General features: G+C 41.1%; 1 protein-coding gene across 2 annotated transcripts in view; it reads right to left on the minus strand.

Moving 5' to 3' along the window:
* Positions 1-5,592: 5,592 nt before the first annotated feature.
* Positions 5,593-26,360, minus strand: part of KCNK5 (potassium two pore domain channel subfamily K member 5) — a 41,461-nt gene continuing 20,693 nt past the window's right edge. For both annotated transcript variants that reach the window (XM_081000006.1, XM_081000005.1), the window contains 4 exons: positions 17,971-18,082; positions 15,837-16,003; positions 14,251-14,419; positions 5,593-11,086 (listed from right to left, as the gene is read on the minus strand). In XM_081000006.1, coding sequence (XP_080856132.1) covers positions 10,269-11,086; positions 14,251-14,419; positions 15,837-16,003; positions 17,971-18,082 — 1,266 coding nt within the window. In that variant the 3' untranslated portion in view covers positions 5,593-10,268. The remainder of the gene's footprint in view (positions 11,087-14,250; positions 14,420-15,836; positions 16,004-17,970; positions 18,083-26,360) is intronic.

Raw genomic sequence — 26,360 nt, forward strand, 5'->3', positions numbered from 1 at the left:
TTTTCCACCACTGAACTACAGTCCTGTGGAAATACACATGTGGCCATAATCCAGTACAGACTTAGACACGGTTCAACTCACTGAAATAAATGGACTTAAACTTTTGAATTATGGTGCTGGAGGAGACTCTTGAGAGTCCCATGGACTGCAAGAAGATCAAACCTATCCATTCTTAAGGAAATCAGCAATGAGTGATCATTGGAAGGACAGATGCTGAAGCTGAGGCTCCAATACTTTGGCCATCTCATGAGAAGAGAAGACTCCCTGGAAAAGACCCTGATGTTGGGAAAGATTGGGAGCACAAGGAGAAGGGGACAACAGAGGACAAGATGGTTGGACAGTGTTCTCGAAGCTACTAACATGGGCTTGACCAAACTGCGGGAGGCAGTGGAAGACAGGAGTGCCTGGAATGCTCTGGTCCATGGGGTCATGAAGAGTTGGACACGACTAAATGACTAAACAACAAGAACAAAGCATGTCTTGCCTCAAACTGCAAGAGTGTCAGCTGTCTAAACAAATCACCCACCCACCCACACATCTTTTAATTCTCTACATGTTTCAGACACAAACACAAGCCAGTCTTAAGCCACTGTCTCTCTTAAGATAGCAAATGGTTCTGTGGTCTGAGCAGTTGCATTGCCTTGAGTTGATTGCAGTCTGGAAATATAAGGCAGATGGATTACTCTTGAATGGGCGAGTAGCTCTAACTGCCTTCCTTTACAAGTGAGTTTTTTTGTTGAAACATGCTGGGAATCAAAAGATACTTCTTTGTCTATGCAGCTGGTGCTCTTGCAGATTTGAGACGACCCTTTTAAAATCTCCGCTTGCTGCTTCAGACTTATTTATTTCTGAAATAAATATGGACTGAAATAACACTTTTAGTGTCTTATGCACACTTAACTGTGCTGGATTTTGGCTAATGTATTTTCAACCAGAATATAGGATTTATTTATTTATGTGCAACTATTTGTGAAACATGGTTCTCCACACACCCCTCAGGTTACAAGATAATATCCATTGTGCTTATCAGCTAATTTATATATAATTTTAATCAGGGCACATATGTGCTAGCGCAACTGATATACTAGAGATGGCATTCTACTGCCTGATTTTTGTTTACTCATTTATCTGAAAGGTGTTAGCTCTTTTGGAGCCTATCACTTCCTTCATTTGGAAAACACCTTTCAGTAGGTAGGACATAATAGTCACACCTCCCAACCAGCCAATCAGAATTCTTTCATTTATGCAGCATAGTTGTGAGCACCATTGCACATTGTGAATGCATCAATTTTATCAAGACTATGGAAAGGTGTTTGCGGGTTTTTTCTGGCTAAGATAGCATATCTTGCAGGCCTATGAGCTGCTGAGCTCTAACTAATGGACTCTTAGAACTATGGCAGGTCTGTAGATTTAGCACTACACTATACTATGCTGTGGTTTAAACCACGGAGCCTAGGGCTTGCCGATCAGAAGGTCGGTGGTTCGAATCCCCGCGATGGGGTGAGCTCCCGTTGCTCGGTCCCTGCTCCTGCCAACCTAGCAGTTCAAAAGCACATCAGTGCAAGTAGATAAATAGGTACCGCTCTGGCGGGAAGGTAAACAGCATTTCCATGTGCTCCTCTGGTTTGCCAGAAGCGACTTAGTCATGCTGGCCACATGACATGGAAGCTGTCTGCGGACAAACGCTGGCTCCCTCGGCCTGTAAAGCAAGATGAGCGCCGCAACCCCAGAGTTGTTCACGACTGGACCTAATGGTCAGGGGTCCCTTTACCTTTACCTTTATACTGAAGCCCATGGCCAGAAATGTTTTGGTGAAGAGGCCTAAGGATAAACTATGTGTAGGGTGCACATCATGAATTAATGTGAAACAGCAAAAAAAAAAAAAAAAAAAAAAGCTACAGATACAAGTATAACCCTGATATGTTTATAGTTGCTAACTTATTACCGTATTTTTCGCCCTATAGGGTGCACTGGCCCATAGGGCGCACCTCGGGTTTTTTTTGGGGGGGGAATAAAAAAAATCCCCCCCAGCCCCCAGAACAGGCTGCTATCCGCAAGCCTGGGGATATCTGCGCAAAGCACGGGGCGCGCTCCGGGGCGCGCCCTGTGCTTCGGGCTGCAGGCTGCTGCCCGCAAGCCTTGCGAGCCCGGCGGGCACTCCCGCCGGGCTCCCAAGGCTTGCGGATAGCTTCCTGAAGCCTGGATAGCGAGAGAGGCCGGTGCGCACTGACGCCTCTCGCTCTCCAGGCTTCAGCGAAAGCCTGCATTTGCCCCATAGGACGCACACACATTTCCCCTTCATTTTTGGAGGGGAAAAGGTGTGTCCTATAGGGCGAAAAATACGGTATTTAATTAGACTTTAAAACAGAGCAGGGAATGTTAGAATCTGCTCAAGCAATAAGGCTATGTCAGGTTTAGCCATCACATCTCTTCGCAATTCAACAATGGTGATTGTAACCAACAAGTGAGACCATGGTTTCCTAATACATCAGTTCCAGGCAAGTATCTTGTCAACAAAAGATTGGTTTGGGTAGCTGTAGGCTTCTCAAGAGAACACTCCTTATTACTGTGATTGTGACATTGGTTTCCTCGTACTGGTACAAGGCCAGGCTCTGTAGTCATTTATAGATCTACCTGTTGAGACAGACCTGCTTGGATTGCAAGAGCCAAGAATCTCAAAACTATTCTGTAACACAGGGATGGGGAGCCCATGGCCCTCTAGAAGTTCTGTCCAATTAATTTTTATTATGACCCTCTAGATGTTGATGGATTATGATTACCAAGATCCCTGAACATTGGCCATTCTGGCTGACGCCAATGGGAGCTGGGAGTCCAACAACATCTTGAAAGCCGCAGGTTCCCCATCTCTTGGTGAAATATTTGAAGTAAATGTTACACCTGCAATAACTATGCCATCCCCATGGAGGGCTCACTATTCCCCACCTGTGAAGCACAATAGGAATAGTGAACCCTCCATGGGGATGGCATATTTCTTGCAGGTGCAACATTTACTTCAGCGCATCTGTGGTGCATCTTTTGCACCTCAACTGGACTTTCTTGTTGGCTGTTAGTTTTGCTGTTGGTTGGCTGTTACATTGACCTGGATATTCTCCACATAATGGTGGCAATCCAACCAGCAAGTCGCTCTACATTTTGCTGGTAAAGTCTGGGGTAAAACCACAGGGCTACTTATTTTGGGCAGTATTCCCATGACATCCGTGTGTTCTCTTGTTCCAAGAAATGAAGCTCTTTTTATTCTGTGATATAATATCTCATTGTGGGCCCAGTGACAGTATAATTATAGGAAGCAAAACATGCAGACAGCAATTGAGGAGCGGTGTTGTATGGTCACCTATGTAGGAGACTCTTGGGAACATGACTGTGTACCATCATCTGTCTTTGCCTTCTCATAGCTCCTCATGATTCATACAACATCCTCACTATAGCAGCAAGTTACTAGAATGGGAAAATAAATGCCATCTTTTATCACCTTGTTAGGTTGAACATGCTTAATGAAGATCAGCAGTGGGTTTGCCATTTTCCACATACTTTAGGATGCCAATTCCTGCCCCTTCTCAGATAATAAGATGTCAGCTTCCTGTGAGAAACACTGGTCAACATGGCTTGTATATAAAGGTAAAGGATCCCTGTATGGTCCAGTCAAAGGCGACTATGGGGTGCGGTACGCATCTCACTTTTTAGGCTTAAGGAGCTGGCATTTGTCCACAGACAGCTTTCCAGATCATGTGGCCAGCATGACTAAACTGCTTCTGTGCATGGAATGCCATTTACCTTCCCACCACAGTGGTACCTATTTATTTACTTGCACTGGTGCGCTTTTGAATGCTAGGTTGGCAGAAGCTGGGTCAGAGCAACGGGAGCTCAGCCTGTCATGGGGATTCGAATCGCTGACCTTCCGATCTGCAAGCCCAAGAGGCTCAGTGGTTTAGGCCACAGAGCCAACCGCTCCCTTTTCTTGTATATACCAGGATGGAGAACCTATGGTCCTACAGATATTTGTTTGACTGTAGTCCCCACCATCCCCAACCATGGGCCCTGCTGTCTGCAGCTTTACCCATCAATTTAAATAGTCACTTGATTTCTGAGTGGCAATTTCCTATTTAGCTTTCATGTTCCTTAGGCATTGGGTACATAGTAAATAATCCATGGGTAGGCAAACTAAGGCCCGGGGGCTGGATCCATGAGTAGAATGTGTACTTTTATTTAAAATGCATCTCTGGGTTATTTGTGGGGCATAAGAATTCGTTCATTCCCCCCCCCCAAAAAAATAGTCTGGCCCCCCCACAAGGTCTGAGGGACAGTGGACTGGCCCCCTGCTGAAAAAGTTTGCTGACCCCTGTTACTAATCTAAGGGCATCCTGTGGCTAAGTGGGCATTTGAACCCAGCTGCCTTTAGTCCTAGCCTTCCTCTTTGACAACTAACTGCACTGTCTCTTCAGAAGCCTTGTCTATCATCAGGCTCAGCAGTGCATCCTTGCCGCAATCAACACAAAACAATACTCAGCCGATACAAGGGTAATGGCTTCCTTTTAATTATCACTAGAAAGCAGTGTTTCCTTACACACCCAGAAACTGACTGAGCAGTACAAAGAGATGTAATCAGTGGAGCATGAGGCCATAAACCGGCTATCAGGAGCAAGGCATGCAGGCTGTTCTGATCCCAGTGTAGGTTGCTTTTGCTTGTTCAGAGCAGTCATCCCATATATAATCGCAAAGAGGCAAAAAAACTGCAGCATTTCCTTGATTAAGGTTGCACCAACCTCGCAGGCTAGCTGGTTAGTCAAGATCAGAATGGGTTAGTGACATGACATAAAATCATGTGGTTTCCTTTAATGCAACTCTCTGATCATTTGTCTTTACCTTTATCTCCACTGGAGAGAGGTGTAAAGCAAAGCTTTCTTTCTACCTGGGGGAAAAAAGCTATTAAAAGGTGGTATGCCATCTCTCTACAATAAAACCAAGCAGCTAATGCAACTTTTAGCTGCTAACACTACAGGGCTCCAATGACTTTATCATCTCAAGTGATGGTGAATGAGTTTCAAAGGAACACACTCCACCTATTTATTTTTTAAAATGCTTAAACTATGTTTATGCCCAACAAAAACCACAATTGTCCTATTTTTAGGAACAACATGGATCCTAGCTTATTCTCAAGGCTTCTTGAATGTATCACACTTGGTTTTTGAAGCTTAAAGTGGCTCCTTTTAAAGTTGTTGAAAATTAATCTCCTGATGTCTTAGGAAAAAGTAGCGTCTTAGGGATGACTTTAAAATAAAGATAATGTGCCTGGACCTTGAATACCCATTTCAACCCCACTATAGGAGTTCTTCATATTTCTCTCTCTCTCTCTCTCTCTCTCTCTCTCTCTCTCTCTCTCTCTCTCATATTTATTGAGTGGTGTTAACGAACATTTACTCTGAGCAGATCCACTGTATTAATCATGTTAATTTCAGCAGGCCTACTCCCTCGAGTAAAACTCAGTTGAGATGTTTTCCCACTACAACTTTATTGAATTCAGTCTAGTATGTCATTTCCTTTTGCCAATGTCCATTAAGTGTGAGGAAGAAAAACTTCTTTTTTAAAAATAATAATCACTTTTTATTGAAAAAGAGTTAAAATAAATTACATTTTACAAAGTCTAATATGTACATACAGTGATTCCAGTGACACAAATCAGCAAACAAAAGTACAGACTGAAACAGGAATTGTGCCTATTCATGTGATGGAGTGAGAGATGAGATCATTAGGTCTGTGCACACTTCCAGAAGCATATGAAAATGGAGACCCTCATTTTAAAATTCAGTGCAGCATAGAAAGCATGAAAACTAAAGGCTCTAGGCAACTTTTAAAATCAGCAGGCATACATAATACTTTTTCCAGAGAAGATACTAGTACATTTTCACTTGTACCGTATCAATAAAATAAGGGGAGAATCAGATCATGCTCAGGGCAGAAAACTTTAGTTTATATGTTTTGAAACACCCATTGCCAGCAATGGAGTCAACTATGTATTCAAATTAAGAAGAACCAATAAAAATGTTGCTTAAAAGTTTCATACCACTATATTAAATTCATAACAGTTGTGTAAGCAAGTGTTTCAGAGCTTCATTTAGTGGCCCCCTTTTAAGAGAAAAGCTAGAGAGATATACCATTTACACTATCTATGGGTCAGTTTTGCAGTGGATATGCATATAAATCAAACATCAATCTGGTGGGTGGGTTGTAAAGCTTCTCCTGCATTTTTCAGAGCAAATTATCACCTAGTTGCCACCCTACTATAAGATTGTTGAATACCCAACCTCAGTCCCAGGAATGACCCCATTGTTTGGCTAATTCGGGTGGTGAGAATATCCTATACACCAGAAGTTTTCAACAACCTTCCGTGGTCCATGGCTCCCTTGACCAACTACATTCTTTCTGTGGCACCCAGAAGTCCACACTCAGGAGTGGCTCTCAGGAGTCCAGTAGTGTCACCCCTTGTGTGTAGAGCTGGCAGCCTCTCACCCTTTTTTGAACACCCTCCCTTGTGGGGTGTTCCCTCAGCTTCCTCTCTTCCCCCCTCTCCTTGGGAGTCATCTGGGCAGCTACTGCTGCCCTTCCTGGTGTATGAGCTGCCTGCCCCAAAGAGAGGTGCTTCCCAGAGGCACCATTCGCTCACAGATCTTATAGCCAGAGCTGCTGCAAGAAACAGCTGCGTAAGTCTTTGGGATGCAGAGATGCGAGAGGGCATCAGAGGAAGGGAGGGAAAGAAAGAGGAACAGAGGCTAGTGTTGCCCGCGGCACCCCTGACCACCATTCAAGGCACACTGGTTGAAAACCACTGCTATACACTGTTAAGGAAAAAGAAGGAGAGTTGGTGGGTTGTTTGGTCCAATTTATGGAACTGTATTTCCTCTCAATAACACTATGAAGCTTAGCAGCTATTGCCAGCATTCTGGGTTGTTCTGAGCCCAGTGACAACAGTAGTGGTGGGGCAAAAGGTAAAGCAGCAGTACCAAGGTTTCATGATCCACAGCTTGGTAGAGATAGGTGGGAAGGAGACTCCTCCCTTTCCCTACTGAAACACATGCATAAGATTGATGCCCTGGTGCTTTTGAAGGTTAGCAGCTATCTTTTTTTAAAAAAATTCCCTTCCATAAACACCTATAACATGAACATAAAGTGGAGATTCCCAGCTCTCAGGCCGGAGGAGGAGAAGAAATTTCCAAACCTAACACTTTCGCTTATTTTCACATTATGGAAATCCTTCTCAATACTTGGCTGAGAATTCAAGGTAGTCAAAGGCACTTCAAAGGGACTTAGACTGAAAAAGACTGAAGCTCCACTAAACATGGAAGACAGTACTTCAGACCAGGAGAGTGCTAAGGCAAACCAGTCCTCTGGTAGGTCTAAGGTGACTCCATTGTTTAATGAATGCCAGGTAAAGAAAGAAACCAACAACTAACGGGTAGAATCATAGAAGAGTGAAGGGTAAATGAATAGCTTTCAGCAGCTAAAAACCATGATCCAGTAAGTTACGCATATAGCCTTTTGGGCTGGCCACTTTATGACCAAAAAAACCCCACTGCAAGGCACATGGTGGATTTGTTGAGAGGTAAGATTCTACCAGATGATCCAGCTGTTTCTCACATGTCCACTTTGATTTTAGCCAGGCACTAGGCAGAACACTGAAGCATTTGTATCTATCAAACTTGTCTTCACTTAAAACAAGGATAAGGTTTCCTTGGAAGTGGGTAAAGTTCCTAAAATGCAGAATATTTCCTAGGAAGGTGTTAATCACATCTAAAGAGCAGTACCTAACCTATGTTTTCATCAGGACACACAAGCTCACCTGTAGATGTACAGGTGAGCCTTAAGATGGAGACCTCAGCTTCAAGTTCCTATCATTTTGTTTCTGCCTGCCTATGCACTAAACAACACAACAGTCACACCAAGAAGACGTAATGTTTCAAGGGAATTATATGTTGTTTCTTGGCTGTTCCTATACTGATCTTGACACTAAAAGAAGTGTGCACCGTTCTGTACCTCTTTTAGTACAGAGAGAAACCTTTAAGTCATTCATTCATGGAAGACACAACAGATTGCAATGTCAACATTATGAAGTTATTTTCATAAGAATGATTTGCACTTCTGTAACAAAAATGGGACACAGTTCAGTACTTAGTGTATTAACTGCTATTAATATAAGGAACACTGTCACTGATAAAAACAGCAGGACAACATTTTTTGAGTTGTGAAACTGTTTGATGCCAAATGTTGTTTTACAGAGGTAAAAATAAGTCATGCCTGCAAAGGGTCAGTCGAAAAAAAAGTAGCCACAAAGCCTCTAAGAGAAACATCACTAGCCTCTTGGCCTTATTTCAGCTATACATTACATAATGCATAAGATAACACTGGCAAATCCAATTGAACAATTTCCTGTCTAGAAAAGTGTGAGAAAATAGAAGTTTTGGATTCCTTCTTAATTTATTTTCTCCTCTTGCAACCTTCCTTGTATATACAGTACACATTTCCAAACAGAAATGAACAGACCATCTTCTGCAGCTAATGCCTTTGAGCTGTCCTTCTGCAGACATTTTCTAAGAAAGGGAATACTACACACCTCTTCCCCACTCTTCAGAAGCCAAACAGTAGTCAAAAAGAGAAGTTTGAGTATATCTAATCATTCAAGATCAGCACTGCAAAAATTCCACTTGGCCCTTCTTACCATGTCAGATTCAAAAATCCTCCCTCCAAGATTTTCATCATCCACTAATTCTTCCATTTCAGATCAAAACAGGAGGAAGTACAATTAAAATCTACACTGGAGTGTCTCACAACCTGATCCTCAAACATCTCTAGGACTGTGATCTAGAACACTTAGGCTAGAACACTTGCTTAAGATTGTTCACCATTGTAACTCTGCTCCAAAGATTTATAATGTAATTTAAAAAGGAATACCAACCACTGAGTTAATTATTTCTCTGCCATGCAAAGCCAATTATCAGATAAAGCCCTTCGCCATGATATCCAGCTTCGGCTGCTTTTATAAGTCTTCTCATACTCTCCCCAAATGCTAGTTAACATTTTCATTTTACTTAGAAAGCAGTTGAAATACAGCAGAAATATATGAAAAACCAACAACACTGTGTGCCCATAACAAATATACATCTACTCTAAAGTATCAAATGGAGTGGAGAAAAGTGGAATGTTTTAGAATCAGAGAGACAATGAATATAACAAAGCAGCTCTTCGGCTGTTCAGACAAACATCAAGGTATTCAGGCTGTGTTTTGCATTTTTTATATATCTAAAAACCAGTCATTCAAAAGGGCAGTGTCACCAAACTTCACTTAGGAGACACGAGCACATGAAATTCAAGTATTTTCTGTAGACTATGGACAATGGAAGGGCACTTCTGATGCAAAACTGTTTGCCACTGTGCTTTTCTTCATTTTAAATCTGTCATCTGCAATCTCCTCGCACCAATCTGTTACTAAATTTTAAATATTAGTCATATGTACTTTTCATTATAACCAGGTTTAACTGCAGATAGTTTCTTGTACAATAGAAGATATAATGTCTCCATAAAATTGGTTCTGTGTCTAAGTTAGTGCTTTTGTTCATGGACCTTCAGCTCACGACTCAGCAGAACTGGCATAACTTGAGCAGTTATTGTTCAAGTTCCCTAGTCAGGACTGCCAATGTATCTCAACTCTGACCTTTAGATACTCAGCCCTTCTGGTTCAAAGCATCCCTTTGAAGGAGAATGGAAAGAGAGCTTCATTGTGCGATTTTGAGCTTGCATGAAACAATCAACATTTTCCACTCTGAGCCTAGATGTGATCTGAATTCAGTTTTTCAGAAATCAAGAGTTAGTGCAGTAACCAGCCATGTCATACATACAATCAATCCAAACCAGTCTGATTTCAAAATCAGAACGTCATTCTTCATCAAATACTGAATAGGCCCAATAACTCTAGGCTTTTCTTCCTAACTTCAAGCACGACCAACTCCCCAAAGGGAAAAGGAACCCTCAAGTTTTTAGAATTGTCACTTCACAGTGAGTAATCAAACTGAGTAACAAACAACTAGAGATAACACCTAGCTGTTGAACGCTTTCAGTATACTAATACAAGGAGGTGGTGGCAGTAGAAAATGCCAACCATGGTACACCTTCCCCTTTTTCCTCCTCATGCATGTTCATCTGTTCAAATCTGTGTTAAATGATCTTCAGGAAGCCAGTAACAAAAAAGAAAAAGCTGTTGTTCACGTTGCAGCTTTTGCAGTATTCACTATGTTGTATTCATTCAATAGCTGCTCATAAGGCACAGATATCTCTAAATCGTTATTGGTAAACGTAGATTCATCAGAGGATGAAAATGTCACCAGTTTTTTTGGAGACTCTGGCTCCTCTGCAAGATTGTCATCCATTGACGACTTTGAAGTTTCTTCATCATCTGAAATATCCTCTTCATCCTCATCTTCATTTACAAAAGTTATATTGGCATTTTCAAAGATCAGGGGTCGATAGTCCCTGGAGTCCCATGCTTCTCCTTCTTCCTCACTGATCCGATCCAGTTGATTTACAAACCCACTGCCCTCAATTGGGCTATCCCCAATACGTCTATCAGTTAGATGCCTCATAACATGAAAGTTTTGGAGTCCCAGAGAAACCTCATCATAGTCAAACAACTTGCTCCTTGTGTACATCACTTTGACATCTTGGCTAGAATGTTGCAAGGCTGGCTTCACTGGCTCTCCATTTAGGATTTTGTCATTGCTTGTTTTCAGACCCTTCTTTCCAATCTGCTTGATGAGATCATTGTAAGTCTCTTGCTTCTTGGAAAGGAAGCTGAAAATGTTCACATCTTTTGGGTTAGACATCTGAAGAGCTTTTTTTGTAGGAGGGTGGGTCTCAAAGGACTCCTTCCTTTTTTTCCTTCGTTTCTTGATTGCTTTGTGGACCTCAACAAACATGCTGACCTTCCAGTTAACAAAGAGAGAAAGCCATGCTAAGCCTAGGTAGATCCACAGCTCCACAAAGTATCTGTAGAGTGAATGGTAGGTCATATTTGGATTCACACCTGAAAGGGAAAAAAACAGAAAACAAAATTATAGGACCATACATACATACATACATGCCTTAACATTAGATTGACATTTTCATGTTTCACAAGAAACACAGGCAAGTTGTGCTTGCAACCCATTAAAAAGGAGATTTTTAAAATTGTGAACAACTAATTTTAGGGTCTAATTTGTAGTACCTCTCATAACTTAAAATAGTCATATGGTACTTCGGGATCAGGCTCAGCCTTTGTGCCTGAGATCAAGTACCAAACCTCAACAGTCTGTTCTGCAAACATCAAGTGTCCAAGATTAAAAAGACTTGTCACATATTTAAATTCCAATAACTGCACATATATGCTGACAGATGTTTCTGTAGTTTGAATACTACAAATACACAGATAATATGCTGGTAATAGATGAATAGTTCATTCTGGAACTTCACAGCAAGTTTAGAATTAAGAGGTGCAAAGACCTAGTATCTCTAAAAAGGTGGGGGTGTCTGCCCAATCACATTATTGTAAGATGGAGCAAGTGAACAGCAAATCTTACTAGCCATTCATGGTTTCTCCAAGGCAACATTTCATCCATTTCAACCCTTCTTTGAACAAAAATAAATTATCATGAAGACCTGCCTAAACATGTCTGTTTAAAACAAAACGTCCCTTTAGCTTTTGTTTTTTCAGGTCCTTATTTCCTGCCTCCTTTGAATCTACAACTGGAGCCTTCTTTGTACAGGATCTTGTCTATCAATGAGTACCTAGGCAATCTCCTCATCATGTAACACTTTGACTGCCCAGTTTCTAGCCCTAACAGGCATTAATGGTGCCTTTCTTTCAGACCTGCTGGTTGGCTATCTGGAGCAAACTGTCATTCAGAAACCTTCTTGGCAGAGTCTCTAAATTATTATTCTTAATAAAAGTATCTATAAAATGGCTTTTGGGATTTGGCATGCATTTGTGACCGTTCATTTGTACCTGCGCTTTATGTCTAAATACTTGCCCTCAAGCTACTGAGTGGGTATATTGAGAAGAAAGAGGGGATGGATGGACTTTTACACCCAGCTTGACTGAAGTGGGTCTGCTGGCTGTTTCCTTATTTTCCAAATTAAACCACTGAAGGAAATGGTGAGTCCCTGCATCTCACTAGCTTAGTGGAAGGGTTGTGGTAGCATTACCAAAGAGTTAGTGTTGTGGCTAGTGTTTTACTCTCCCCAATCAGGGTGAAATTCTTCCTCACACCAGTATTATTTATTTTATTTGTTCAGTTCACAAAGCAGGTGGTTTGCAAAATGTCAGTCAAATCCCAAAACACAACCAATAAAATGTTTACAAGAGCAATCCATTAAAGCAGGCATTACAACAGAACCAAATATGGCACCATAACCATACACAGCAGCAATGCTTCAAGTAATACTGAGCCTCACACAGTAACATAATGCCGAAGAGATGGCTGAACCTATACTTCTTTACATGGGGTGGTATCCCAGTAATGTAAGAGCTGCCAGTGCCTCAAGGGGAAAAGGATCCCGCATTCAGAGTACCTTGACAAAGGCGGCCCTCAATGTGTCACCACACAATGAGATACGCTTGCTTGTGGGATAAAAAAAGAAAGAAAAACGGCAACTGCTGTTCTCAGTTTAATAATTTGCCCTTCCAATGCTTACATGTAATCTGATTGTTTATGTCAGTTGTGCATGCAGCAACAACCACCCACGTGACAGCCCGCGTGATTTTTCTTCTTTGCAGAACTGACAATTCCAATGCCAATAAAAAGTGGAGATGAGTCACTTATATAGGAAATCGCTCTTGTAAATCGCCATTGACTTTGCGGTTGGCGGTTGTGTTAAGAAGTGCTGCAAACTTGCAAAGTATTGGACTTCCGGGGTGGCGCCATCGGCAATGGCGGACTCCCTCTGAATTGGAGGGACTAGCTCCGCGCGAAACGGGTCTTCTCCGCTACGGCGAAGCGGGGACCCTTTTAAAAATCACAGGCGGATGAAGCCTGTGACCATGGGACTCGGTGGGCACCCTTAGCGCCCCCCCAACCCGCAAAGGAACCCACTAATGGGCTCCGAAGCGAAGAGGGGGAAGTGGCGCGGTGCTGTGAGTCAACTGCTATTTCCATGGAGCGAAGCCGCACAGCTGTTGCCGGAGAGCGCTGCCTTTTTCCTGGGACAAATTGGCTTCTAAAATAAGCACCCGTGAGTACTCAAACTTTGAACAATTGGACTTTAAATAAGGACTTGCGAGCAGAAAGGAATTGGACTTAAAAATTTTATTTCAATTTGGTACTGAAACGGGAAGGTCTAAACAGGAAGTCAGCCTTCCGTTTCTTTGTAGACAGAATAAAGCAAAGACAACGTAAACTAGAGCTCAGAAAATCGCCTCTAAAAGATTGGCTTTCATCATTTAAAATTGTTGAACCCCCCTTCGGCAGCAGGAGAAGAAGGGGGATCTTTTCTGGACTGTTTAAACCTGCAGAAGTGAGTTTAAAGTAAAGTAACTTTCCACCGTCCTGATCCTGGAGCGGGGTGTCAGGACTGACGTTTGAAGCTCATTAACCAGAAATAAGCACTTTTGACAAATAGCTAAAAGAAGAGGAACTTAGTGATTCCATTGTTTCCTTTCGCACCTTAAAGGAACAAATATTGACAAAATAACTGAAAAAAGGAAACTCTGTTGCTAGACTTGTCTTTAAAAGAAAGATTAAACAGAAGTTTTCCCCCTAGAGGGAGACTGTGAAACTGTAACCAACTCCTGGGAGCCGGCATCTGTTACAGATTACAATCGTGGGAATAGACATCTGACTTTCAGGACAATGTATTCAGAAGCTCTGTTGTGTGCTTTCTATAAAACAAATGCCCTACTGGAACAGTTACATGAAAAGACGAATTTAAGATTAAAGATTAGGATAATCAAAGAGGGGAAGGATTTGCTGAACCAACAAACTGAACTGGAATACAAAAAAGGGAGGTGTGAGGAGGTCCGGGAAACAAGCTAATGAAAAATAAGTAATGGAAAGATTGACTTGTTTTTAACTATTTTTATTTTGTATTTTTCTTTTTTTTCTTTTTCTTTTGTAATATTTTGAAAACCTTAATAAATATCTTATAAAAAAAACAAACAAACTTGCAAAGTATTAATGTTAATTAGCTGCCAGGGTGTCATGAATTGTTACTGACCAGCAACGTAGTCTCCAAATCCTATGGTGGTAATAGTGATGAACGAGAAGTAGAGTCCTTCAATATAATCCCAGCCTTCAGTCACCATAAAGACAAAGGGAGGAAGAACCAGGTGGATCAGGACTCCCCAAAGGATGAAAATAGCAGTGCATGTAATTTGTGCTTTTCTCTGCAATGAATGAAAAGGGGGAGGGGGGAGAGAAAGATAAATCATTTTGTTCTCTTCTGCATTTTGCATTAATGAAACAAAACCACAACAACCGTCTATCCTGTGGCAAGAATGTAGCAACTGCAGCCAAACTGAAGGAAGTAAATATAGGAAGTAAATGAGTAAAATGCAGGTTCATTTGAATTTTTGGTTATTTCCGGACATGTTTTCTTCTTCTTCTGTTTTCTTGCTGGTAAAACAAGAAGCATCTTGGCATAAAACCATCACACCATGGATTTTCCCATAGCATTTTCGCTTTGTGAAGCATTTGTGTGGAACCTGCCCCACAGTTTAACAGTTAAATCAGAGAAACCTCTTAGTAACTACCATTCTCTCTCAAGTTTCTAACTTGCAGATTTTTTGAGATGGAGGTTCTTTTACATAAATACCTCAGCAGAGCAAAAAAAAAGGCATGGCAAATACACGGTGCAAAACCTGTGTTGTAATAAAACTATATGACACAATGTGATGAAGTTTAAACCATTAGCAAGTTCTTTCTAGCCAATGAAGATTCACCCAGCACCCAAGAAAGAGGGAAACAAACAAACCAAAAGAAACCCCATCTAACAGAAAGACGGGATTGCTCAATCCTACAAGAACATAATGTATTTCTTCAACTAAGATAAGCTTGAGCCCCTCAAAACAGGGAATTTAGAGGGAAACAGAAGAGTACAAAAATATTGTGAGACATGATGATGGTACAAAGGGCAAGGAAATATTATTTTAACAGATCTGGACAGGGTTCCAACTTTTTACATTCTGAAGCATATGCCACCCCTTCGGATTCTTTGCTAAGCAACAGCAGGAAGCCAGTGACAGTTCTGGTTCTGCACTCTTTCTTATTGGTCCTTATTTAGAATTTACATGAAAAATCTGGGCAATGCATTCTAGCTGCATATCTGAGCAATGTATTCTAGCTGCAATGTATGGACAGTCTTAAGACTATAGAAAGTAGGGAACAGAGGAAAGAGGGGAAGTTGGGGCAGAATGGAAGGCTGGGAATAGCTACCAAGGGGGGAAATTCACATTCCCAATCATCTAAAATTGTTTCTGACATGCTGATATGTGAATTATGGGTAATTTCCCTATACATAGCCTTTTTATTTTTTGTGTAGCTCATGCATAGGAATTTGTACTAAAATTTCAAGCTGCTTATCTGTCTTGGTTTTAATTCTGTCCAGTACTAATTTATACTGCAAGCAGTTCAGGCGTGCATCAATATTGTTATCAGTGAAGAAAGGTGATCAATTGCATCTGAGTTACTTCTAAATAAAAGAAATGTTTTCTGCATCATCTGTCTCATAGATTGATTTTAAAGGTCTTCAGAGTTCCATGCATCCTGTGCCAGCAGTAAGATAATCAGAAATTCATTTCGTACCAGGCTTACTCCTCTCTTTGTCAGGAACTGGCCCAGCCTCTTGGCACGTCCTCCAAAAAACTTCCCCAAAGCACTGATCCATGTTAAGCAGAGAGGAACACCAAAGAGTCCATAAAATATACAGAAAAGTCGTCCAGCTGCAGTCTTCGGAGCAACATTTCCATATCCTGAAAAAAAACATTGTATTAAAAGTTACCTATGCCATTTTCAAGCACCAAAAAATAATAATTTCTTCTCTGTGAAAGTTTTTGAGCTTGCTCACACATGACAGTTTTGGGTCTGACGTCCTGCAAGATTTTTACTTGCCTCTACTGAGTGACATATGATCATTTAGTAAGCCACGAGTCGGTATTATCATAGCCTGCATATACATATCAGACACACATGGGCACTCACTGCAAACAGTAATAGGATATGAACTGGGCTAAAGATTCTGCGATTACACATTGCATCCGCAGAAGCTGGCCTCAGAATTCTGAGTCCTAAGATTCTTTGCTTTCCGGTTTAAAACAAGTAAAGTTTTCGGCCCTTAATAAAGACGTTTGAAAATGAGTGGATAGACAGTGAAATTTCAGAAGCCAGTCAGTAACCATGCAGCTGAATACTGAACAAGACATTGTATTTGCCAGGCTGTCATCTCATCATTGATCTGCAATGCTGGTGGAGGAACCACCTCACTTAGCTGTTGCTCTGTGCAAACACCTCTGTTCTGTACTGTTCTACATGGTTATGAAGATGGGATCAGAAGATATTTTGTTTAAGGATTCAGACAGGTTACATATGCCATGAAAACTGGCACAAAAACTGGCACCCAAGCTTTATTAAATACTATATGGCATATACCAAATTGCTCAGCCACCTGCCACTGAAAGAGAGAAAGACAAAAACAACTCTCTTATGCTTTCAGTCCTCGTGGCTGAAAATACACTAAACAAGGACCTAGGGAGAGCAGAGCCCATGTGTTGTAAGTCAATAAGAATATTCAAGTTTAAACCAGTTTCTGCTTTCTTGAACTGTTTATACAAAGTTTTTCTGGGCAGGGGGAGGAGGAAAGAATGTCAAGTTTCCTTCAAATTATTTTAAATAATGGTAACAAGTAGAACATAGTGCTTTATTTGGTTATGCAGTAAGGTTTCTACCTCCCCTTGCCCACCTACTCTGGTCAGTATGTTTTCTAACACTAAGCATGTTCTTTCTCAAGACAAACAAACAGATTGTGGCTCTGATGTTTTCCTACATCTTACAAGATTTTTTTTAACAACATGAAAAATTTTGCAAAACAAAAAGCAGCGTAAATAAACCCTTTAACACTGTTTTCTTTCATTCTCTCTCTAGCTTGGGAATGAGGCACAAATAATACATAAAGCTTTTTATTGGTTTGATTGTGGCAACTCATTTTAGTCGCTTTGAATCACATTTGTGACTCAAAATTGTGGTACCCAGAACTCGACACAATACTCTAGGTGTGATCTAACCATGGCAGAATAGAGCAGGACTATGACTGTGATTGTGGCTTCCACTGATGCAGCCTAGAATAGCAATAGCTTTTTCTTTTTGCTGCTGCATCACACTGTTGACTCATATTAAGCTTGTGGTCTACTAAGACCCCTTGTTCCTTTTCACATGTACTGCTGGCAGTCCACGTGTTCCCCATCTTATATTTGTGCAGCTGGTTATCCCTGCCTAAGGGAAGAACCTGACATTTGTCCCTACTGAAATTCATTTTGTTAATTCAGGTCCAGTTCTCCAATTGGTTAAGGTCCTCTTGAATGCCTATTCTGTCTTCTGCACCATTGGTTACCCCTCCCAGTTTGCTGTCATCTGCAAATATGATGAGCATCCCTTCAATTCCTTCATCCAAGTCATTTATAAAGATATTGAACACCAATGGGGTCAGAACAGAACCTTCAGTCACCCAAATTGTCTATTTTTTCCAGGATGATGTGGAACCATTAGTGAGAACTCTTTGGGTTTGGTCAGTCAACCAGCTACAAATTCACCTAACAGTTACCTCACTCAACCCACATTTTACCATCTTCTTCGCAACAATGTCATGGGGGACTTATGCATTCTTTGCTCACCAGAGGTTTAAGAAGGAGAATATTCAGAAAGCAAGAGCAAGCCAAATACTCACCAATGGTTGTAATCACAGTAGCAGCAAAGATGACAGCATTAGGCCAGTTCCAGTAGTTGAAGGTGTCATTGGCATCAATAGAAACCCCTTGTCCAGCAGCTTCTGATACCACCTATAGAAAAAATGGCAGCGGTCACTCAAAATGCACCCAGAGAGTTAAACAAGACAAGTCATTCTTCCATTATAAAAATATTTTTTCCATTACGAAAATAAAATGCAGTCTTCAAAAAATATTTTACCCCATTCACACATGTTCAATTTTATCAATTTATCAGTGATAATTTTAAGATTGGCAAGAAAATCTAGTACCTCCCAGCTTATAATATTTTTCAAAACCCTATAGTATTTAATAGCTGTAGATTTTGGAAGTAATTGGAATTAAAAGAGTAACTATTCAAAGCTGTAGAGCTATCTTTTGTATTAGATTCTGCAGTCATAAAAACACTTGGGATAGTCTATAGTCCAGTTTTCAAATGCAGTAAGCGATAAACTGAATTTGAGAACGATTTCTTGATGTTGCTTTAAAGAACACGCAATGTTGTTTTGGGTCTTATCAAGGCCAGAGCGTAAGCATGGTGAATGGAGTCTTTTGGCAAAGCTGTTCAAATGAAAACAGTACAAGCACAGTGGAGGGCTTGTACACTTGCTGTGCTCAGGCAAGCCTCCATGAAACCAGGCTTTTCAGTTTATTTTTCTTTGCCTCATTTCCTAAATGAATTTCATGCTATCAGGGCTAACTGAGAAAGGGAACTGAGTGCAAAGAAACTTTCAGACTTGCTGTCCCAATTTGAACACTAAATATTTATTTTGGGCATTTTGTGGCAAGCGAGCCCATTCCTGCGACTTAAGCATTTCAGTGTTTTTCTCCAAGTACAGCAGTTTTTAACAAGGGTGACCTTGACTTTCTGTAGGCATTACTTTGGGACACACTGCACTTCCAACCTTTTTTATTGGTCCATTGTAGATTGCATATATTGATCCCAGCAAGAGTTATGCATTGATTGGAGCCAACGAACCAATAATTTTGTTTTTCTTAAAACAAAACTTTAAAACCAAAACTACTTAAGGGAATTGAAGAGGAATTTTGCAATCCCTTCAGATTTTCCTTTCAGGGATGAGGGAGGAAGATGTCAGGAGCCTGGGGCTTTAAAGGGATGATTTACGGTAATATTAAGGTGGGGATTGTATGGCCAACCTCAGCATCTGCATATTCACATAACACCTAGTGTCTCACAGTACAAAATGTCTCTGACATCACTAGGACTCTCACACTTCCCCATAAGTGAAGAAACACCCTTGCTTTTGCTGAATTCCAGAGAAATCACTGTCAACCTACTGATAAAAAGAGCAAAACCGAGTGCATGTATTTAGTGTATACCTCAGAAACAACGGTAGCCTTCAGAAATGGAGAGTATACTGAACTTCACATGCATGAAATTATGTCAAAACCTGCCCCATGTCATGCATATACCTGACAACTGTAAGTAGCCTTTTGCCCAGCAGGTAAGGACCCAATAGCACAATGAGCACATACGTTGTATTTATAACACAAGAAGACGAAGAAAGAGAAGATATAAACAAAGTTAAGATCAGGACGAAACTGCTGACCCAGCTAAGAGGCTATTTCCACAATCAGTTAAGGCCGCACTCAGAAAACTAGTGGAACGCAACCACAGGGAGCATGGTCTAATGAGGCAAGCCATTTGTGGCATGACTTTGGCGATTTTCACTATGTGGTCTCTAAAATGCCAGAACAAAATTGGTTTGCATGGGTATGATTTAAGTTATCAGAAAAACATGCAGCACTGCTGCACAGAATGGGCTCCACACAACTGAGTGGACTGATTGAACTGCCCAGAGCCCTTTTAGGAAGAGGTGTAGCAATTCCATTATCTCTCCCCGTCACTCCTCTCTTAAGGCCAAGTGATATTTCATGACCTCAGACTCCCACAGTAAAATCAAAGAATCTGGATGCCACTGTGCCTTATGCTGGTTGGGCCATCCTGGATGTCATGATAAACCATGATTTATTGTTACATAATAAACCGTGGTCTCATCCACTACTCCTCTCCTCTGACAGCGTTGCAAAGGGGAGATCGGAAGCTTTCACTTCCATTTTTTGATTGACCTCAGTTTAGTGAACACCCAAACCCTAAATTGTGGCTAACCTTAAGTATGGTTTGTTTAAAAAATACAAGGCAGCTTCTTAACCATGGCTTAAATTTGGCTTGTTGCACAGAAAACCAGAGTTAAGATTAAGCATGGTTTGTTGGGCTGGTCAAAACAAGCAGCTGTGCTTAATAATCATAATAAAAAACAGAAGTGAAATATTCATATGACTGTGCCAGAGGGAGAGAGGGGAGGGGACAAGCATAAGGGTCAATGTGGCTCAATTCTGTCATGTAAAACAATGGTTTATGACAATGTCTGAAACAGCTCATTATGCTAAATCTTATGCAGATAACTTCATTAACCACAATCTCTGTTCAATTATGTATTTCAATCTATACCCTTGTCTGCAATTCAAAGAGTCAGTGAAGCAACACATGCATAATAGTTTCTTCTTCCTCTCACATACAGATGACTACACTGGGAAGTTTCAATCTTACAACAGGCCACCCGAAACTACTGGGCTCACAGAATTTTGGATATCTTGCTGTTAAACTGAGGCACCTCCTCCCCCCCCGAAAATTAATTAGATTTATGACAGCATTAACAGGTGATGGTTAATACAACTTCTTTCAAATTGGCTTTCTCCCATTCCTCATATATGAAATAGCAGACACAATCTTCAAGTGCTTGTGTTTCAGGGTAAAGAGGCGGGAGGCATAAATCAGCAGATGGAGAGGAAGAGCATATCAATGCAGTTCATATCCTGAGAAGCTACAGGGCCAACTCTTCTCATTGCTGTGTCAACATTTCACAAGTTCGCGCTCACAGCTGTTCTTCTGCCAAAGCTGCACCTCCCTCTTGTCCCCATTGGCATGCTTTTACCTAGGATGAGCTATGGCCTTGCTTGACACAGCTTTCATTCTTTTCCTCATGTCTTTTGGCTATGATAAATCTCAACATGAAACTGAAGCAATATGGAGTTCATTTCAAAATACACAATCAAGCCATAAAAATTCAGGACCCTTCTGGAAGTGAAGTGGCATGACACAGAGCAGGCATTGTCCTGTTTGTTTGTCTTTTAGAGAGGGCTTAGTTATTATCAGGGTATCTAGAGTTTTATCCTAAAGGCATTCAATTTTTATTTAAAAATGGAAACTTGCAAGTCTTGTTTCTGTTAAGGCCGTTTTTTTTTGTTTGTTTTGTTTTTGCATACATTGCATACATGCATGTGTGTAGGATTTTTCCTAAATAATTGGAAACCTGCTTTTATTTCATAATTTCTTCCGATTCTCTTCAGCATAATTCAGTACATGGGCCTTATTTTGTGCCAACTCCTATTGTTGTTGCAGTGGTGGTTGCCATTCATTGATCTCAAGAGTGTGCCTCCAGGGAAGAAGACAAACCACTGTGTTAGCAGCACTGACATGAACTCCCCGAGAGCCATAGGTTTGGTATCAGCTTGGCTGCAGGAGTTGCTGGAATGAGGTGTACGAGGTGCCATCCAACTGTCTTAGGGACTCCATTCTGGATTGGTGTAGGCTTCTTAGCATTTTCTTCTCCCAAAGATATCTCTCAAGGCAACAGAGGTTTAGGATCAGAGTTTTCCTTCTCATAGATGATGAGCCCCATCTGCTCCAGCCTTTAAGTAATTAGGTACTAGACTAGAGGAACATGAAGCAAAACTGCTATGCTTGCCAGCATATAGCTAGAAGCCATACACACAACTCACGTTTAAAGGCACATGGTAACCTGCCCACAAAGCTTAGTCACATGGCTCCTGCAATTCGAGTTCCTCAAACTTTAAAATTGCTGTTATCCACCCTAAGCCTTTAAGGAAACAGGGGTTAAGTTTTAAACAAATAAATTATAGTTCTAAGAGCACAGAACCAACAGGGATCTCTTCCAAAATTACAATCTCACGTCACCTATGTTAATTGTTGCTTACTATGCCTTAGGATACATGTACAACCTTGAAGCAGACACAATTTACACAACTGAGATTAAAAATAAAGAAATCACGAGGCCGGAAAGAAGTGAATATTGTTGCATGGTATAAAAAGAAAGTAACAACTCTGAGCTGAAGACATTCCACAACACACTGAAGTAAATAATATTTGGGTCATTCAAACAATTTAACTAGCAAGCGTCGTGTTTCCAATTTTCTTAAATTTGGCTGTGAAAGGTTGCTTTAAAAGTTTCAGAATAAAGAGCCTAAAGGGCAGAGCTGAAAGCAGAGCTGAAGCACCAACATGTGCATAATAGAAGCACTGCCCAGTTTTTCAGCTGATCCTGAGGCTTCAAAGAGATGCTTCCAGATTCCTCAGCTTCTCTTCTATCATAAAGGCTAGAAGCACGCCTGAAAAATTTCAACACTGCGAAGGAATCACCTGATTCCCTGACAAAATGGCAGCTCCCAAGTCCAGCTAAAGCCTTATAAAACAGCTTGGTGTTTTTTTACAACTGCACAATATTATCGGAAGATATGCTAGCGCAGTCACAATTCTTATCTGTTCAGATAAAGCAGAAGATTATGGTCATATAAAACTTGTTTTGCTGCAATAGGTTTCATCAGATGATGCTTATACTTATACACCTTGGCACAAGGCTGTTTACAAGTCAACACAAGCAGGAATAGCAACACAGGCAGTGACAAAATTAAGCTCTAGTAAAGAGCTAGACTGAACACCTTGCAATATAAAGGCTATACAGTTTTCAGATAGGGATGTGTTGAAATGTTAGCCTAGAAATATTTTCAGGGCAAATGAGCCTTTGAGGGGTTCAAAATATTGCCCCAAACCTGCTTATTTTTATGGGTGGAGGTTCCCTAGCATTGTACACAGCTATTTTTTCTCCTGGACTGCAAATAATTCAGTACCATTTCTCTGCTCTGATATCTACTTTAGTGGTCCTAGCCAATTAGGGACCAGACAGTCAGTGTGATGATGCCAAAAGTAGCTGAGTTAGAGAAATGGCAATGATTTCTGGTCCTGTGGTCAATGCTAACTAACCAGGAACACACTGCCTCTCTAGTGCCACAAAAGGTTTGTTCTGCAGTTGCAAGAAATCTATCCTTTAATATGGAAGCACCCAACACTTGGAATTCCCTGCCCATTAATATTAGGCAGGAACTTTTACTGCATTTTTTGGCATCTGCTAAAAGTATAGTTGTTGATAAAAAAGAAAATAACACCAGTAATTTTTAGTAAAATGTCACTTGTTTTTAATGTTTGCTTTTTTTATATATCATTATCCATGTTATATGTATTTGTCCTATGTGACCCTGTTGTACTATTATTTTCCTTATTTGATGAAACACTCAAATTTTAGAAACGAGAATATGCATTTAATGCCTGCTTCCAAGCCCCTTATGTAATTTCTTTCAAGATAGTGGAATGTCTGTGGATCTGTTATCTAATCACAGGAACACACAAAATACCAACGATTTAGCCAATCACAACAAAACAGCCCAGGAGCATGGGGTTTGAATTTATAATCGGATGGAACTTCATATCACTGTTCCTCTTTCAGCAGTTTTTTATTTTAACAGAAGCCAGCAGCAACAGAGCAAAATAGTAGGAGACAATAAGCCCTCCAGCCACTCTCCCTGCAGTCCTGCCTTTGATTTCATCACTAGCCCTTTGGAGAGAAGGATGACAGATCAAGGCAACAAACAAGAAAGGGGACCCAGAGGTTGGATAAAACATAATCACATGGGTCTACATAAAAACAGCAACACAAACCAGCAGTCTGGAGACAGAAACTTCTTCACACACAAGAAAGGGGATTTTCCTCTTCTTTCTGTTTTCCCCAGATAAGTTTGTAACCAGAAATTTTATAAACACAGCATTTTGACGCTAGAGAAAGGGTGGAAAGAGGCTGAAGCAAAGAACTTTGGTGCGGAGCGAAAAGAAGCTGCAAAAAAGGGGCAAATGATCAGATCACATGCAACTTGGGAGATAAGCTTCACCACTTTTCTTAACCGTCACTTAAGGTGTCAACTCCTTTCCAAGCACTGAATAGGAGGCCAGATGCGTATGTGCAAATGTGTGCGTAACAAATACATTCCTAGGAATTAGGACTTCCTCAGAGTGTATCCAAATCATGAGCACTCAGGCCTTTGGTTACTGCCCATCCCAATTTCCCATCTCAGACATAAATGGTAATGTTATGAATGTTCACTTGGCCTCTGCCTCCCCAGCTGCTTGAAACCTACTGGCACATGACCAGGGTCAGGAGCAAACAGCCAAACAAGCAACTCTTATAAGCAGCCTCAGGCACTTGACACAGCAGTCTCTCAGGGACTCTAGGAAATTGACTTAGGATGGCTGTTAAATCACTCTCTGCTTCCCTCTTACTTCCCACCTAGTAACATTATTTGAGATTCCGTTTGATACTTGACTTTTCTGGGAATGCTCAGTGACCTTCGGGGGTGAGAGAAAAACAAACAGGTGAATTGCATTGTCTCAAGCTGGCAGGCAACACCCTAGAGGTTTGCAACCTGTGGGGAATTTTACACTTTCATTTAACTGACCTTAATAGAAAAGCAAAATTCGAAGGGCTTAGGGGTGAAAGAGTCCAGGATATGACTCAGCATCAACATTCATGTGCACTTGCACTGAAGGAAGAGCGGGTCATTAATCATATATATATGCAAAAGCCAGAGATACTCTGAGATGATAAGTAGCTGCATATACCAATTCCCATATCAGGAGGGATTACTTTAACAGGCTCATTAGTAGGGGTGGGGAACTTGTGGCCCACCCAGATGAAGCTGGGCTACAGATCCCAGGGCTGGCCCACCCATGAGGTGGACTGAGGCAGCTGGCTTAGGAGGCAGAATCCAAGGGGCGTCACTGCTGGAGAAGTGAAGAGAAGTGGCTTCTGGCGAGAACTTGTGAGGGTTTTCAAGAAATCTCAAGAGATCTTGCTGGAACCCACCACCATGTGATCCCCAGTAAGTTAGGCTACAGCTACTTTCCCATTTTGCCTCAGGCGGCAAAGATGCAATGTTTTGAGAAGCATTTCCTGTCTATCTGCTTCAGCCACAAGTGGCTGTTTGCTAAACTCAATTTCCCCCAAATCTTGATGATCTCTTCATCATGGCCCATGTCATGGTCCCCTGCAAAGTTTGTACCATCTTCTTGGCAGAGAAACATATGCATTAGGTGTGGAAGTCTACTTCACATTTACTAAACTGAACCCCTCACACTCTATAAATCAGTCATCTGGCATCATCTCTTGAAATGAGAACAATGGGAAGTCTTATATGGTATGAAGACTAGTTACTTTGTTTGGAGATCTAACTGGATCACCAACTTATAACTCTGTCAACATCCAATCTTATCACCCATCTCCCTGCAAAGCGTTATCATACACTTTACTTGTAATGTTGCCAAAATGACAGGGACATAAACATTTGAATACGTGGGTCTCCTTACTCATGAGAAACATATAAGGAGCAAAATGTTATTTCTAATTTAATCATTGCCCCAGCCTAGCTGATATATTAGGAAGATAGTGTATAACTTACTTCCTTTCAGAAGATTCATAGCAAGAGCATGAGACTCTTGAGATTAGAACCCCACACCCTCTTCTGCTTCATTGGCAGAGCGATGCAGTATAAAATTAATTGAGCATAAATTTAGCTAACTCCATCTGAAGACAATTTAAAAGAGCTTTGGCTTATTTCTTATAGGGAAACTTTACTGTGAATTAGCCCAAAGGCATAATGGGAGCCAGGTAAATAGAGCAGGAAACTGGGGAAAGTTCACATAATGTCCTGGCAGATCATATCTATATTCATAAAATGCTGACTTCCAAACAGTAGTTACGTACAGCATGACCCTTAGAAATGGAGGATACAAACGTAATGTAAGAAGGGCCCTGTTGGATCAGGTCAAAGGCTCATCTAGTCCCCCATTCTGTTCTCACAGTGACCAACCAGATGCCTATGCAAGCAGGACCCTCCCCAGCTGTGACTTGGTCATCATGGCTAGCAGCCACTGATGGACAGTCAAATTTCACTTGGAAAACACTATGTATTCCTTACACTGTGTGTGGCGCTCTCTAGCACCTAGGTATTCATTGCAAACACTGAAAAATAGCTGTGAAAATTGTTCACCTCCCTTCAGAGGAGTGGATTCAGATTTTACTGCTGCAAGTGGCACCACTCCCCGACATCTAGTTTCTGAAATGCATGAAAAAACAGGGCCATCGCATGAAGTGGACCTGCATTAGGAGGTGCATGTTGACTCCCACCCTATACACTATTGCAGTTT

Source organism: Podarcis pityusensis (assembly GCF_964106645.2).
Source record: "Podarcis pityusensis genome assembly, chromosome: 3".
Taxonomy (NCBI): Eukaryota; Metazoa; Chordata; class Lepidosauria; order Squamata; family Lacertidae; genus Podarcis; species Podarcis pityusensis.